Consider the following 14,749-nt stretch of genomic DNA (forward strand, 5'->3'; position numbering starts at 1 on the left):
TACTGTGTGGCCCCATAATCTCTGATTGCATGGGGGCCCCATAATCTCCTATTGCCCAGGGGCCCCATGAGTTGTCAGTCTGCCCCTGAACAGAGCAGTGGGTAAAGGAACGGGAGGCATTTATGTCTAAGGGACAAAGCATGGGTTCACTTTAAAAGCCAGCTCTACCCAAAACATATATACTTGCTTTAAGTGGGGATTGCTGGGTTTATTCATTTTCAAGGTTACTGATACTTCAGCATTAAAATTTCCCCATAGTAGTCTTAGCCCTTGTACACACGGTCGGAGATTCCGACGGAATGTGTCCGATCGGACCGTTTTGTCGGATAATCCGACTGTGTGTGGTCTGCATCGGACTGTTTCCGCTACTCCGATCATGTGTAGAGAATTTTGATCGGACCAAGTGCCACGCATGCTCAGATCAAATTCCTACATCAAAGCTATTGGCTACTAGCCTGAACGTAGTCCCATTGTAACGAAATTACGCCATCACGTTCTGAACGATCGGATTTTTCGACAACTTAGTCCGACCGTGTGTATGCAACAGTTTCGGACAAGATCCGACGGGCAAAATCCAACGGATTTGGTTGGCAGAATGTCAGACCGTGTGTACAGGGGCTTAGGAGGCTTCAAAGAGGACTCTCTCACAGATGTTCTACTGTTGAAACATAGGCCTTGCGAAAAAAACTCCACTACTAATGTATTGTCGGCATGCGGAATGAATAACTCACCGTTTGAAGAACTCTTCAATGAAGTCTTTCTTTTCCCCTTTTTTAAGGCACTACTGGATTTCACATTGGACAAAGCTTTTGTATCACTTATGCAAATCTTGGGGACTTCCGATTTTGTATTGATCTCGGAAATGGTATCATTAGCTGTCAAAGCACATTGGATATTGCCTTCATTGGCTTTTGGGACTTCATCATTTACTGAGCACTCTTCGTTGTCAATGACTTTCAAACATTCAGTTGAGTTTTCCTCCTTAACTTCTTGCATGGAATTGCTGCTCTCCTCATTCACTGGTTCACCAGGGGCTTTTGGGAACTCTTCTTCATTTACTGAGCGATCTTCGTTGTCAATGACTTTCACACATTCAGTTGAGTTTTCCTCCTTAACTTCTTGCATGGAATTGCTGCTCTCCTCATTCACTGGTTCACCACTGGCTTTTGGGAACTCTTCTTCATTTACTGAGCACTCTTCGTTGTCAATGACTTTCAAACATTCAGTTGAGTTTTCCTCCTTAACCTCTTGCATGGAATTGCTGCTCTCCTCATTCACTGGTTCACCACTGGCTTTTGGGAACTCTTCTTCATTTACTGAGCACTCTTCGTTGTCAATGACTTTCAGACATTCAGTTGAGTTTTCCTCAACTTCTTGCATGGAATTGTTGCTCTCCTCATTCACTGGTTCACCACTGGCTTTTGGGAACTCTTCTTCATTTACTGAGCACTCTTCGTTGTCAATGACTTTCAAACATTCAGTTGAGTTTTCCTCCTTAACTTCTTGCATGGAATTGCTGCTCTCCTCATTCACTGGTTCACCACTGGCTTTTGGGAACTCTTCTTCATTTACTGAGCGATCTTCGTTGTCAATGACTTTCACACATTCATCTGAGTTGTACTTCTCAACCGCTTGCATGGAATTGCTGCTGTGCTCCTCCACTGGTTCACCGCTGGATTTTAAGATCTCTTCTTCCCTTACTAAGCAACATTTATTGTCAATGACTTTCACACATTCATTTGAGATACCCCCCTCAACTTCTTGCATGGATTGGTCCCTTTCCTCCTCTACTGGTTCACCACAGCCTTTCAGGATCTTTTCTTCATTTACTGAGCAGTTTTCATTGTCAGTGACTTTCAAGCATTCAGTTGAGGGCTCCTTTTCAAGTGCTTGCATGGAATTGCTGCTCTCCTCCTCCACTGGTTCACCCACAGAGGCCCCAGACTCATCATCCTTCTCAGCATCCGTCTCAACAGTTGGCTCTCCAGCTACGACATCTACTACTTCCTTTGCAGGTTCTCCAATCTCATGAGCGATGTTGTCTATGTGTGGTTCTCCATTGCCTTCATTGCTGTTGCCTTCATCAGGTTCACCCACATCTGAGTCTTCGAATATTACTGCCTCTTCTCCCACATGGTTGATGTCTCCCTCCTCCCCCGTGTTCTTAAAAGTAAAGGCCTTCATATCCTTTGGGGTTTCCTCAGGTTTCTCAATTGGTTGAGAAAGGCTGGAATATACAAACATTGTTATTATCATACGCCATCCATCATTATCTCATTATTTTGCTCAGAAAAATATAGTTATCCCAACTTTGGGGAATCAGAAACTTCCTCCTTGCAGTGTGGTTGTACTTGCACTGCAGGGGTTTACTACTCCTTTAGGCCTAGCTATCCCATAGACATGAATGAGCAGTTAACCATTGCATTGTGGGTGCAGCCCCACCGCAAGGAGCAATTTTTCCAAGCTTCCCAAACTTGAGATTTAGAGTACCTTGATAGGACACCTCCTCCCAGGGGCATTGCTAGGTCTACAAAAGATCTGGGGCTAGAGCCCATAGCAGCGTACTAAAGAAAGTCATATGCTTGGGCGGGTATACACAGTAATATATGTGTGTGTATATATCCCCAGAGAGCCCTCTACTTACATCAGGGTCCTAAGAGAGCACCCGCTTACATCAGGGTCCCCAAAGAGCCCCCCTTACATCAGGGTCCCAGAGAGCTTCCTCCTTACATCAGAGTCCCCAGAGAGCCTCCCCCTTGCATCAGGGTCCCCAGAGAGCCCCCCCATTTACATCAGGGTCCCCAGAGAGTCCCCCCTTACATTAGGGTCCCCAGAGAGTCCCCCCTTAAATCAGAGTCCCCAGAGAGTCTCCCCCTTAAAATCAGGGTCCCCAGAGAGCCTACCCCCTTGCATCAGGGTCCCCAGAGAGCCCCCCACTTACATCTGGGTCCCCAGAGAGCCTCCCCTACCCTTGGGGGCTCCTGCAGAGACTCAGGGCTATGGGCCCCAGATTCCGGGCTATAGCCCCAAAAGCCACTCCCTAGCGACGCCACTGCCTCCTCCCCCCTTCTCTGATACTCACATCACATTCCCCATGCTCCTATGTATATTCCACATTGGTCTATGCCAGAGCTTACAATGGATTAATGGCATTCTACCCTCTTCGGGTGACAGCATTTGGGACTGGCAATTAGCCCCTTAAGCCCAAACTCTGCAATCTATGGAGACGGTCACAAGCAACCCATAACAAGTAATGGGAATTTCTGAAGGCTCTGATGGATAAATGGTGTAATGCAGAAGAGCAGTGAAGGTAAGCATTAGTTGGTGGAGGTGGGTTCCCTGAATGGGCTATCTTTGTCCAAGCACTTGCATGATCTGGAAATGTTAAACTTACAGTCCAGGACGGTATCCATCACCCTATGGTTATTGCCCTACATGCCCTGAGGAAAAGGGTGTTTGAGCCCCTGAAACTCATTCAATTTTGTAGCAGACTAAAATCTTTTTGGCCCCTTTCCCATGGCTGGTCGGATTAAGGCCGCCGCCATTTTTTCAGGTGGATCTGATTGGGGGTCCATGCCTACCTCTGGGTCCAATCAGGTCCACCAAAAAAAACGAATAAAAAAAACCCAAAAGGGATCTGTCCTTTTCCATTTAGTTGGATCGTATTAGAGGCTATTTGGGTGTAAATGGATAACGGAGTAGGGGATCTGTGAGCGGATCCCCTGCTGATCAGTGCAGAGTCTGCCTATGTGAAAGGGGCCCTAGGGACTGAATGCGTGTGTGTGGGGCTCCTATTATTTTAATTTTCTCTGAATGTGCAAATTGACAGGAAGGATTAATTGAAGGTTTAGTTGGGTTTTAAAGCCAATACCTGGTGTGGTCTTCACAGTCCATTTCAAGCAATCCCAGCTTCTTTAGGTCAGCGATCTGTAACCGGTTTTGGTCTATTTAAAGAAAAATCATTAAAAAAAAAACAATGAATTGGGAAATTATAATTTTCTTTCTCACCTCCTCAGTCATATAGATACTGTATATATATATATACTATATTTATATATTTGAAATATATTATTATTTTTCATACGGGTTTCAGAGCTTTCCTGGAGATGATCCTTCTATTATTCAGATATATGCATTATTATGTTTTCTATGATCTGCATGTAATCAGCAAAATGCGTAGGAGAGGGAAGGGTGACGAAAGACATACTTTTTATGCATTGTGGATTTTCCCCTTTTAAATAACCTTCTACTGCCTGAAGCAGTTTTTCTCGACTCTGCAGCAATTACTAAGGTTGTGAAACTGGTCAAAGCACCTGTGCAAAATAATGGAAAGCCTGAAAACATGACCTGTTGAGACTTGAGGACTGGAGTTGACAAACACTGGCCCGAAGTCTCTGAACATTCTTTTGCTCCTGTTGAAGACCAGGCCCTTTCTGGAACTTTTTGTTTAAAAGTTTAAATCTGTGTTTTTTTTTTTTTTGCTACCCTGTTTCCCCCGAAAATAAGACCTAGCGTGATTGTCGGTGATGGCTGCAATATAAGCCCTACCACCCAAATAAGTCCTACCTTGCTTCCCCCGAAAATAAGCCCAACCCTGAAAATAAGACCTACAAGGACTTTAACTAGGGCAGTGTTTCACAAATCCAGTCCTCAGGCCCCCCCAACAGGTCATGTTTTCAGGATTTCCCTCACATGAAACGGCTTTGGTAACTGCTAAGGCAGTGAAACTGATCAAATCACCTGTGAAAAATAATGGAAAACCTGAAAACATGACCTGTTGGGGGGGCCTGAGGACTGGATTTGAGAAACACTGAACTAGGGCTTATTTGGGGGGTAAGGCGCTCATATTGCAGCCATCACCAACAACCACGCTAGGTCTTATTTTCGGGGGAAACAGGGTAGAAACTTATGCCGCGTATACACGACTGGAGTTTCAGGCAGACTAGGTCCAACGGTCTTCCGACTGAGTTCCGACGGACTTTCCGAACGAACGGACTTGGCCACACACGAACGGACTGAGTCAGTTCGAAAAGTCCGTTCGTTTTGAACGTGATGACGTAAGACGGGTCTAAAAAAGGAAGTTCAATAGCCAGTAGCCAATAGCTTCCCTTGCGTCGTATTTGGTCCGTCGGACCAGCACACAGACGAACAATTTTCCCGATAGGGATTGAGTCCGTTGGACAGATTTGAAACATGTTTTTATTTCTAGGTCTGTGGGATTTCTTTAACCAGTTTCAGCCCCGGACCATTTTGCTGGCCAAAGACCAGACCACTTTTAGTGATTCTGCACTGCGTCACTTTAACTGACAATTGCGCGGTCGCGCGACGTGGCTCCCAAACAAAATTGACGTCCTTTTTTTTCCCCACAAATAGAGCTTTCTTTTGGTGGTATTTGATCACCTCTGCGTTTTTTTTTTTTTTGCGCTATAAACAAAAATAGAGCAACAATTTTGAAAAAAACGCATTATTTTTTACTTTTTGTTATAATAAATATCCCCCAAAAATATATATAAACATTTTTTTTTCCTCAGTTTAGGCCGATACGTATTCTTCTACATATTTTTGGTAAAAAAAAATCGCAATAAGCGATTATTGATTGGTTTGCGCAAAAGTTATAGCGTTTAAAAAATAGGGGAAAGTTTTATGGCATTTTTATTAAAAAATTTTTTTTTTACTAGTAATGGCGGCGATCAGCGATTTTTATTGTGACTGCAACATTATGTCAGACACAACGGACATTTTTGACACATTTTTGGCACCATTGTCATTTATACAGCAATCACTGCTATACAAATGCAGTGATTCCTGTGTAAATGACACTGGCAGTGAAGGGGTTAACCAGTAGGTGGCAGCGTAGGGGGTTAAGTGTTCCTAGGGGCGTTTTACTAACTGTTGGGGGTTGGGCTTTAATTTAGTGAACACTGATCTCTGCTCCAATCACATGGAGCAGAGATCAGCGTCACTAGTTGCTAGGCAGAACGGGGAGATGCTGTTTACAACGGCATCTCTCCGTTCAGCCGCCCCCCCCCCCCCCCCCCCATGAGACGATCGCGGGTATGCCCGCGGCGATCGAGTCCGCTGGGACCCGCAACCGGACTCACGGGGGTCCCGACTAGCACCAGATGGCAGGGCGGCATTAAAGATTGGACGTACCTGTATGCCAATACGCCTGCCCGTGCCATTCTGCCGACGTACATCAGCGTGCGCTGGTCGGGAACTGGTTAATGAAAAATTATCGGATTAGCCCACACACGATCGGATTGTCTGAGGGACTGATTCCGTCAGACCTAGTCTGTCCGGAAAGTCCGGTCGTGGGCAAGGGCATTGTGATTGGAATGCAGTGCAGGAAACCGGTATGGCACAAGGGTTTTCCCAAACAGCATTGTAATGTGTACGCACCTTGTAAAACCTAAAATCCTAAAGCAGAAGTAAAACCCATAAGACTGGTTTATACTAGCATTGCTTTCTGAAGAAATTCAGAGCTTTAAATAGTGACAGTAAATCTTGTGATTTATTTTACTTTATTCCCAGCAAAGTGTGGGGGGGGGGGGGGGGGAATGCAAGATTGCTTAGTAACAGCAGAAGATAACACACACAGTAAACATTATTAGGCACACATTTAACCCTTTGATTTCCCCCCCCAGATGTTGTAAACCCCTCCCCAGCCAGTGCCATTAGTGCAGTGACAGTGCACAGTATTATTACTAATCACTATAATAATTTAATTTGGGTACAGCATTGCAGGACTGTGCAATTACCAGTAATGCAGTGCTGAATAGCAAAAAATGCTCTCATAATGAAGGGGGTAAAATCAAGTGTAAATGAAGCCTATTCCCCTTTCACACAGACGTTCCATATGTCCGGTTTTCCATCCATCTGTTGACGGATGAAAAACAGACATACATGTATCTCTATGGGATAGCGGACGTTAGTGGAAGATCATCCACTGACATCCGCTAACGTGCGTCTCTGCCAAGCTCCGTTTTTTATGACAAACGAAAACCCAATTTTTCATCTATAAAAAAAAACGTAAAGGAGGAAAAACGGATGTTAGCGGACGGCCTGCTTACATCCAATCCGCTGATATCTGTTTTTAAACCCTCCCCCCCCCCCCCACAATAAACACACTGTATATCCACTTCCCGACCAGCGCACGACGATGTACGTTGACAGAATGGCACGGGCAGGCATATTGGCGTACAGGTACGTCCAATATTCAATGCCGCCCTGCCATCGGGAGCGTGCCGCCGGCGGCGCTCTCCCGCGCTGGTCGGGACCCCCGTGAGTCCGGTCGCGGGACCCGCGGACTCAATCGCCGCGGGCATAGCCGCGATCGTCTCACGGAGCGGCCGAATGGAGGAAATGCTGTGTAAACAACATTTTTCCATTCTGCCTAGCAACTAGTGACGCTGATCTCTGCTCCATGTGATTGGAGCAGAGATCAGTGTACACTAAATGAAAGCCCAACCCCCCCACAGTTAGTAACACACCCCTAGGAACACTTAACCCCTACACTGCCACCCACTGGTTAACCCTTTCACTGCCAGTGTCATTTACACAGGAATCACTGCATTTATATAGCAGTGATTACTGTATAAATGACAATGGTCCCAAAAATGTGTCAAAAATGTCCGATGGGTCCCCGACAATGTCGCAGTCACAATAAAAATCGCAGATCGCCGCCATTACTAGTAAAAAAAAAAATCATAAAAAATTATTAATAAAAAAGCTATAAAACTATCCCTATTTTGTAAACGCTATAACTTTTGCGCAAACCAATCAATAATCGCTTATTGCGATTTTTTTTTACCAAAAATATGTAGAAGAATACGTATCGGCCTAAACTGAGGGAAAAAAATTTTTTTTTATATATTTTTGGGGGATATTTATTATAACAAAAAGTAAAAAATAATGCGTTTTTTTTCAAAATTGTCGCTCTATTTTTGTTTATAGTGCAAAAAATAAAAACCGCAGGGGTGATCAAATACCACCAAAAGAAAGCTCTATTTGTGGGAAAAAAAGGACGTCAATTTTGTTTGGGAGCCACGTCGCACGACCGCGCAATTGTCAATTAAAGCAACGCAGTGCCGAATCGCAAAAAGTGGTCTGGTCTTTGACCAGCAAATTGGTCCGGTCTGAAAGTGGATATAGCTGGTTGCTAAGGAGGAGGATTGGAAGATGGCTGCCACGTTCTTAGCAACCAATGAGTCATCAGCCAGCCAGCGGGATTCCCCGATGATAGCTGAATGTAAAAAAATAAATAAATAAATTTTGGGTCTAGTATGGATTCAGAGGGGAACCCCCACCCCCACGCCATACCAGGTCCTTTGGGTCTAGTATGGATTCGGAGGAGCCCCCCCCCCCACGCCATTTTTTTTATCCAATTTTTATCCGAGCATGCAGCCCGTCAGGTCGGGAAAGGGAGGGGAGGAGCGAGCGTCCCCCCCCTCCTGAACTAGACCAGGCCACATGCCCTCAACATGGGAGGTGGGTGCTTTGGGGCGGGGGGGGGGTTGCAACTTTTTATCTCGCACGGTATTTGCGCAGCAATTTTTCGAACAGGTTTTTTTCTGAAAAAAATGCTATATAAAAAAAAAAACAGTAAACTTAGCCAAATTTTTTGGCATAATGTGAAAGAGGAAGATACGCCGAGTAAATAGATACTCAACATGTCATGCTTCAAAATTGCACGTGCTCGTGGAATGGCGCCAAACATTGGTATTTAAAAATCCCCATAGGCGACGCTTTAATTTTTATTTTTTTTTACTGGTTACATGTTTTGGGTTACAGAGGAGGTCTAGAGCTAGAATTATTGCTCTCGCTCTAACGTTCGCGGCGATACCTCACATGTGTGGTTTAAATACAGTTTTCATATGTGGGCGGGACTTACGTATGCGTTCGATTCTGCGTACAAGCTCACGGGGACAGGGGCGCTTTAAAAAAAAAAAAAATTTTTTATTGTTAATTTTATTTTTATTTTTTTAGTTTGCCACTTTAAAAAAAAAAAAAATTGATTACTTTTATTCCTATTACAAGTAATGTAAACATCCCTTGTAATAGGAATATGGCACGATCGGACATATTTATGGGGTATATAAGACTCTACATCCCACCTCTAGGTTGGGAAGCTTAAAATAAAAAAACAAAACAAAAAAAACGATCCTGGCTTCCCAGCCAAAACTGCGCCATTAATTTGAATGCAGAGGTCGGGTGTGACGTCATAACATCGCGCCCGGCCTCCGAACGATCATAGAGACTCCGGGGGCGATCTGGTCTGCTGAAAATCTCTATGGTAACTTCCGGGGGCCGGCGGATCCTGTGACCGACTCACCGATGTAAGGACGATCAAGCGGCGGAACAGCCGCTATGATCGTTCTTATGGTGCAGGGAATCGCCGGCTGAAAACGCTGATATCTGAATGATGTCTGTGGCCTCAGGCATCATTCAGATATTACACCACAAAGCCCATGACGTCAATAGACGTAGTATGGGTGCCAAGTGGTTAACAAGATCCCCAGATCCTGTCCCCCCATGTGAATGGGTATCGGGTAAATTATACCCCTACCCATTCACCAAAAAAGCAGTGAAATGTAAAAAAAAAAAAACCCAAGAGCTGTTTTTTGACAATTCCTTTATTGATAGCTCTGTCTTTTCCCAGAGCTGTCCTCTCCTTTTGCTTTTTTTACATTTCACTGCCTTTTTGGTGAATGGGTAGGATCTGGGTGCCCCCTTGTTAAAGCACCCTGCCCCAAAGCACCCACTCCCCCCCCCCCCCCCCCCATATTGAGGGTATGTGGCCTGGTATGGTTCAAGTGGGGGGGGGGCACTCGCTCGTCCCCTCCCTTTCCTGACCTCCCAGGCTGCATGCTCGGATAAGGGTCTGATATGGGTTTTGGGGGGGGGGGGGGACCCCATGCCATTTAAAAAAAAAATTGATGTGGGAAGGGTCTCCTCCAAATCTATACTAGGCCCAAAGGCATCGTTTTTTTCGGGATTTGTTTTTTCCGTCAAATTTTTTTTTTTACATTCAGCTGTCAGCGGGAACCTCGCTGACAGCTGAGGACTCATCAGTCGTTAAGGACGTGAAGGGTGGGTTCCCGGCACCCTCCTTAGCAACCAGCTATATAAAGTGTTTGAGGTTCAGGTCAGTCACTTTTATTTTTGTAAAAAAAACGGAATTCAGCGGATAGGAAAGCGGATATAAAAATTGACATCCGTATCCGTTTTTGATTTTTATTTTTTTTTTACAAAAGAAAAAACGTGACTGAACTGAACAAAAAATGGAACGTCCGTGTGAAACCAGCCTAACAGATATTTCAACCTTTCCACAAACTAAAAAAAAAAAATTACTTTGGACTAAACTTTAAAATAAACTCATTTGTAAACAGATGTATACAATGTAACAGCAAACGACCATCAGCAACAATGTATTAAAAAAAAAAGTACAAAATAAATCTCTTTATATAAAGTTATGTATCAAAATAATGAATGTTTCAAAATAAAATAAGCAACAAAAATGTCCCGGTAAGAGCCGTGTCCTGACACAAAGTGTCCTCCTATCGAATAGTGTCTGGGCCGTACTGCGCAGGCGCAGTGCTTGCGCAGTACGGGGGGGGGGGGACAAGGAGAAGCCGAACATTTCAGATGAAGAACATCTCCAGGTTGAAGCCCCACCATCCAAGTGGACATACGGTTGCTCATAGTAACAGGGCCCCTCAGACTACTGGGTGGATCCCGACAAAATTGTTGGGATCTTTCCAGAGCCTGCAGCTGCTGTCAGCTGATTTTGAGTCACTGAAAGGTAAGTGCACGCCTGTGGCCCACAAGAGACGTATGGCCAAAAAAGCTTTGGCCATGCTTCTCTTTTAAACGGGTCCTATCACATTTTTTTTTTTAGCAAGCCATGCCACATACAGCGGTCACATCAAAAAATTATTGCATGTTAGCAGGCCCTGTGACCCTGGCCACCATGTTTGGGGCAAAGGAGAGTGATTTGGAGGAATTTTCTCAGCCAGTCTTTTTTTTTTTCTTTCTAATGCCGCGTACACACGATCGAATTGTCCGGACAATTCGATCGTGTGTGGGCTTCAGCGGACTTTCTCGGCTTAAAGTCCGGCGGACTTAGAAAGTATTTTTGCAGTCCAATCTTTCCGCCGGACTTGGGTTTTAGCGGACAATACGTTCATCAGTATGCTAGTCCGGCGGACTAAGAATGACGCATGCTCAGAAGCAAGTATGAAAAGGAAGCTATTGGCTACTGAACTTCCTTTTTCTAGTCCCGTCGTACGTGCTGTACGTCATCGCACTAGCAAACGCCGGACTTTCTGTGTGTCCGTGTGTGGCCAAGTCCGCCGGACTTGTGTGTTTACATGTCCCTGTTCTGCCTCTCGTGCCCGCGATCGCTCATGGCCAGCGGTCATCACGACCGAAACGAAGAAAAACTTTTTTTTTTTTCAAAATTTTCCGTTTTTTTTTTTTTTTTTTTTTTTTTTTTTTAGTAAAAAATAAAAAAAAAACACCAGTGATTAAATACCACCAAAAGAAAGCTCTATTTGTGTAAAGAAAATTATAAAAAAATTTCACATAGTTACAGTGTAGCATGACCGCGCAATTGTCATTCAAAGTGTGACAGCGCTGAAAGCTGAAAAATGGCCTGGGCAGGAAGTAAGTGCCCGGTATTGACGTGGTTAACTGACAATTGCGCGGTCATGCAACACTGTACATAAATTACATTTATATTGTTTTATTCCTCACAAATAGAGCTTTCTTTTGGTGGTATTTGATCACCCCCTGCATTTTTTTTCACTATAAACGAGAAAAAAAGACAATTAAAAAAAAAAATGTAAACAATGGAACACATTGTTTATATATATATATATATATATATATATTTATTTTTTTTCAAAATTGTCTTTTTTTCGTTTATAGTCGTTTACTTTCTGCTATAAAACATATCCAATAAAAAAAAATAATAAAAAAAAAATATTTTTTTTCATAAATTTAGGCCAATATGTATTCTGCTACATATATGCAAAAAATAAATAAATAAAATAAATAAAAAAAATCCCAATAAGCGCATATTGTTTGATTTTTGCTGAAAAAAATTGCGTCTACCGGCTGCCACGGATATTTCAGAATGTAGAACGGGGAAAGGGGCTAGTAAATATGCCATTTGTCGGCCCCTTCCTTTTCTAAATGAACACAGTGAACACACTCACTGTGTTTGTTCATAACTGAAGCATAGTAAACTATGCTTACTATGCTTCCATATGTGAGTGAACGTGTTTGAGCTTCAGGGTGCACACCCTAATGCCATAGGCTGTGCACACCTATGCATAGCCCCATAGACACACAGAGGTGGCTTGGGAGTGCCCCCAGAGCAAGCAGCTGGCTATGGGGGAGCATTAGGCAAGGGGGAAGGGTCCAGAAGTGCTGGCAGGGGACCCGAGAAGAGGAGGATTGGGGATGCTCTGTGCAAAACCATTACACAGAGCAGATAAGTATGAAGGATTTATTATTTTAAAGAAAAAAAAAGGACAGGAACCTTTAATCACTTTAAGCAGTTAGGGTCCTTTCACACGGGGCGGATCAGTTCTGATCCGCCCCGTGGATATCCGTTTGCTCTCCCCGCTGAGCAGGGAGATCACAGGTCCGTCTCTGCACACTGCGCAGGGACAGACCTGTCACAGCGCAGCTCTCCCCTATGGGAGATCGGATGACGACGGACCGCAGTGCCCGTCGTCACCCGATCCGATCCGATCCGCAGACGGATGGAAAAATAGCTTTTTCCTCCGTTACACTTTTTCGGATCGGAGCGGGTCGGATGTCAGCGGACATGTCACCGCTGACATCCGACGCTCCATAGAGCTCTATGGAGCACCCGTTCAGGTCCGCCTGAAAAACTGACAGGCGGGCCTGAACGGAAACGTCAGTGTGAAAGGGACCTTACAGTAAAAACTTGTATTTATTTATTTCTTTTTATTTTGGGATAAAGGTTTTATTTAATATATAAAAACTGATGGTTTTTAAGCACCCTTGCCAGTGGTAAATGGTTTGCCTCATCTCTTTAACTGCTACTTCTGCAGGACAGCTTGTTCTGTTGAAAAAACAACAGACTTATGCCCCGTACACACGGTCAGGCTTTCCGATGGAAAATGTGCGATCGGATCACGTGTGTGTCTTTTTCCGTCGGATTTTCCGACACACAAAGTTTGAGAGCAGGATCTCAAATTTTTCCGACAACAAAATCCGATCGTTTAAATTTCCGATCGCGTGTAGACAATTCCGACGGACAAAGTGCCGCGCAATGCTCAGAATAAATTACGAGACCAAAGCTATCGGCTACTGGCCCTCTTTAGAATCCCGTCGTACGTGGTTTACAGCACCGTGTTTTATGAACGAATCGGATTTTCCGACTACTTTGTGCGACCGTGCGTATGCAAGGTAAGTTTGAGCCAAAATGCGTCAGAAAAAATCCGATGGATTTTGTTATCGGAATGTCCGACCGCGTGTACAGGGCATTATGCTAGCCATACGCTATACGAAAAGTCACCCGAAAGTGACCAGTTCGTTAGTTTTTCTGCCAGCTATTGGGCACAAAATCAGTAATCGTTGGGACGTTTTTGAGGAAAACGAAGTAAAAGTTTGGAAATTTCTTTGCCGAACGAACGATAAATTGAAAGGTTAATGTGTTTGCCATCAGAACTGTTTGCACTAGGTATATGTAAAAAAAAAAATTGATTCATTTATGTCCACTGAGCGATTTATCGGTCATTACACGATGGTTGGCGCTATCGTTTGCACTCACGGCCAAATGTTCGTTTTTTTGAAAATGGGTTCGGACGATTTTTCCTATAGTGTATGGCCAGCATTACTGGTGAAAAAAAAAAATATGCAGCCATCACATAATAAATATTTGCTTTTTTGGTTTAATTCTGCTTTAAAAGGAGTAACAAAGCACATCCTGAAGTGTATTATATAGCCCATGGCCTAAAGCCACACATCCAGGAAATACTCCAGGGTGGGACTAAGGCTACATATAGCTACATATAACATAATATACTATAAAAGTATCCAAATTGTTTCAGGAAATAATCACAAAATCACAAAAAAACGAAATAAACAGCATGCAAATAACCAAAAATCAATGTAGTAGCGCAGGGAAGCGCAGAGCCGCGGATCCTATTGCGCAGCGACAGCGCTGGTACCGCATGGCCCGCGGGCCGCACACCTCCCAGCGCAGCCTCCAGGTACACAGTGTGGGGGGGATCACCTTCATAATCAGGGGATTGACTTCTACAGCGGGGGATTACCTTCTATATCGGGGAATTTCCTGCAGATCCGAGTGTGACCCGATCCTCTGAAGTGTCTGTCAGTTCTGTTTCCGGATCGGTTTGGTTCTGATAATCGGAATGTGAATGCTGAAATCGCTGAAGATGTCCAGAGACCCCCCTGTACAAGGACTGGGAGAGGGGACCTATGGGGGAAAAGGTCTGAATGTATCCTGTAATGGCTGACGGAAAGTTGTCACTTGAGAAAGTTTTTGCTTTCACTTTCTGGCCATATAAGCCTGTAATAGTTTAGTGTTGCCTATACATCTAATATATATATTTATTATATATATATACACACACACACATACATATAATGTATTACTACATATAAATTTTATATATATATATATATATATATATATATATATATATATATAATAATAATAAAAAAATTATATATATATATATATATATAT

General features: G+C 43.7%; 1 protein-coding gene across 1 annotated transcript in view; it reads right to left on the reverse strand.

The window, feature by feature from the left end:
• The window catches only part of LOC143933530 (uncharacterized), a 35,583-nt gene extending 21,066 nt beyond the window's left edge, over window positions 1-14,517 (reverse strand). The window contains exons 1-3 of the mRNA XM_077456442.1: window positions 14,313-14,517; window positions 3,872-3,944; window positions 732-2,227 (exon numbers count right to left, since the gene is read on the reverse strand). Coding sequence (XP_077312568.1) covers window positions 732-2,227; window positions 3,872-3,894 — 1,519 coding nt within the window. The 5' untranslated portion in view covers window positions 3,895-3,944; window positions 14,313-14,517. The remainder of the gene's footprint in view (window positions 1-731; window positions 2,228-3,871; window positions 3,945-14,312) is intronic.
• Window positions 14,518-14,749: the final 232 nt, after the last annotated feature.

The sequence above is a fragment of the Lithobates pipiens genome, unplaced genomic scaffold (assembly GCF_037356315.1).
Source record: "Lithobates pipiens isolate NorthernLeopardFrog02 unplaced genomic scaffold, aLitPip1_a1.2 Scaffold_27, whole genome shotgun sequence".
Classification (NCBI taxonomy): Eukaryota; Metazoa; Chordata; class Amphibia; order Anura; family Ranidae; genus Lithobates; species Lithobates pipiens.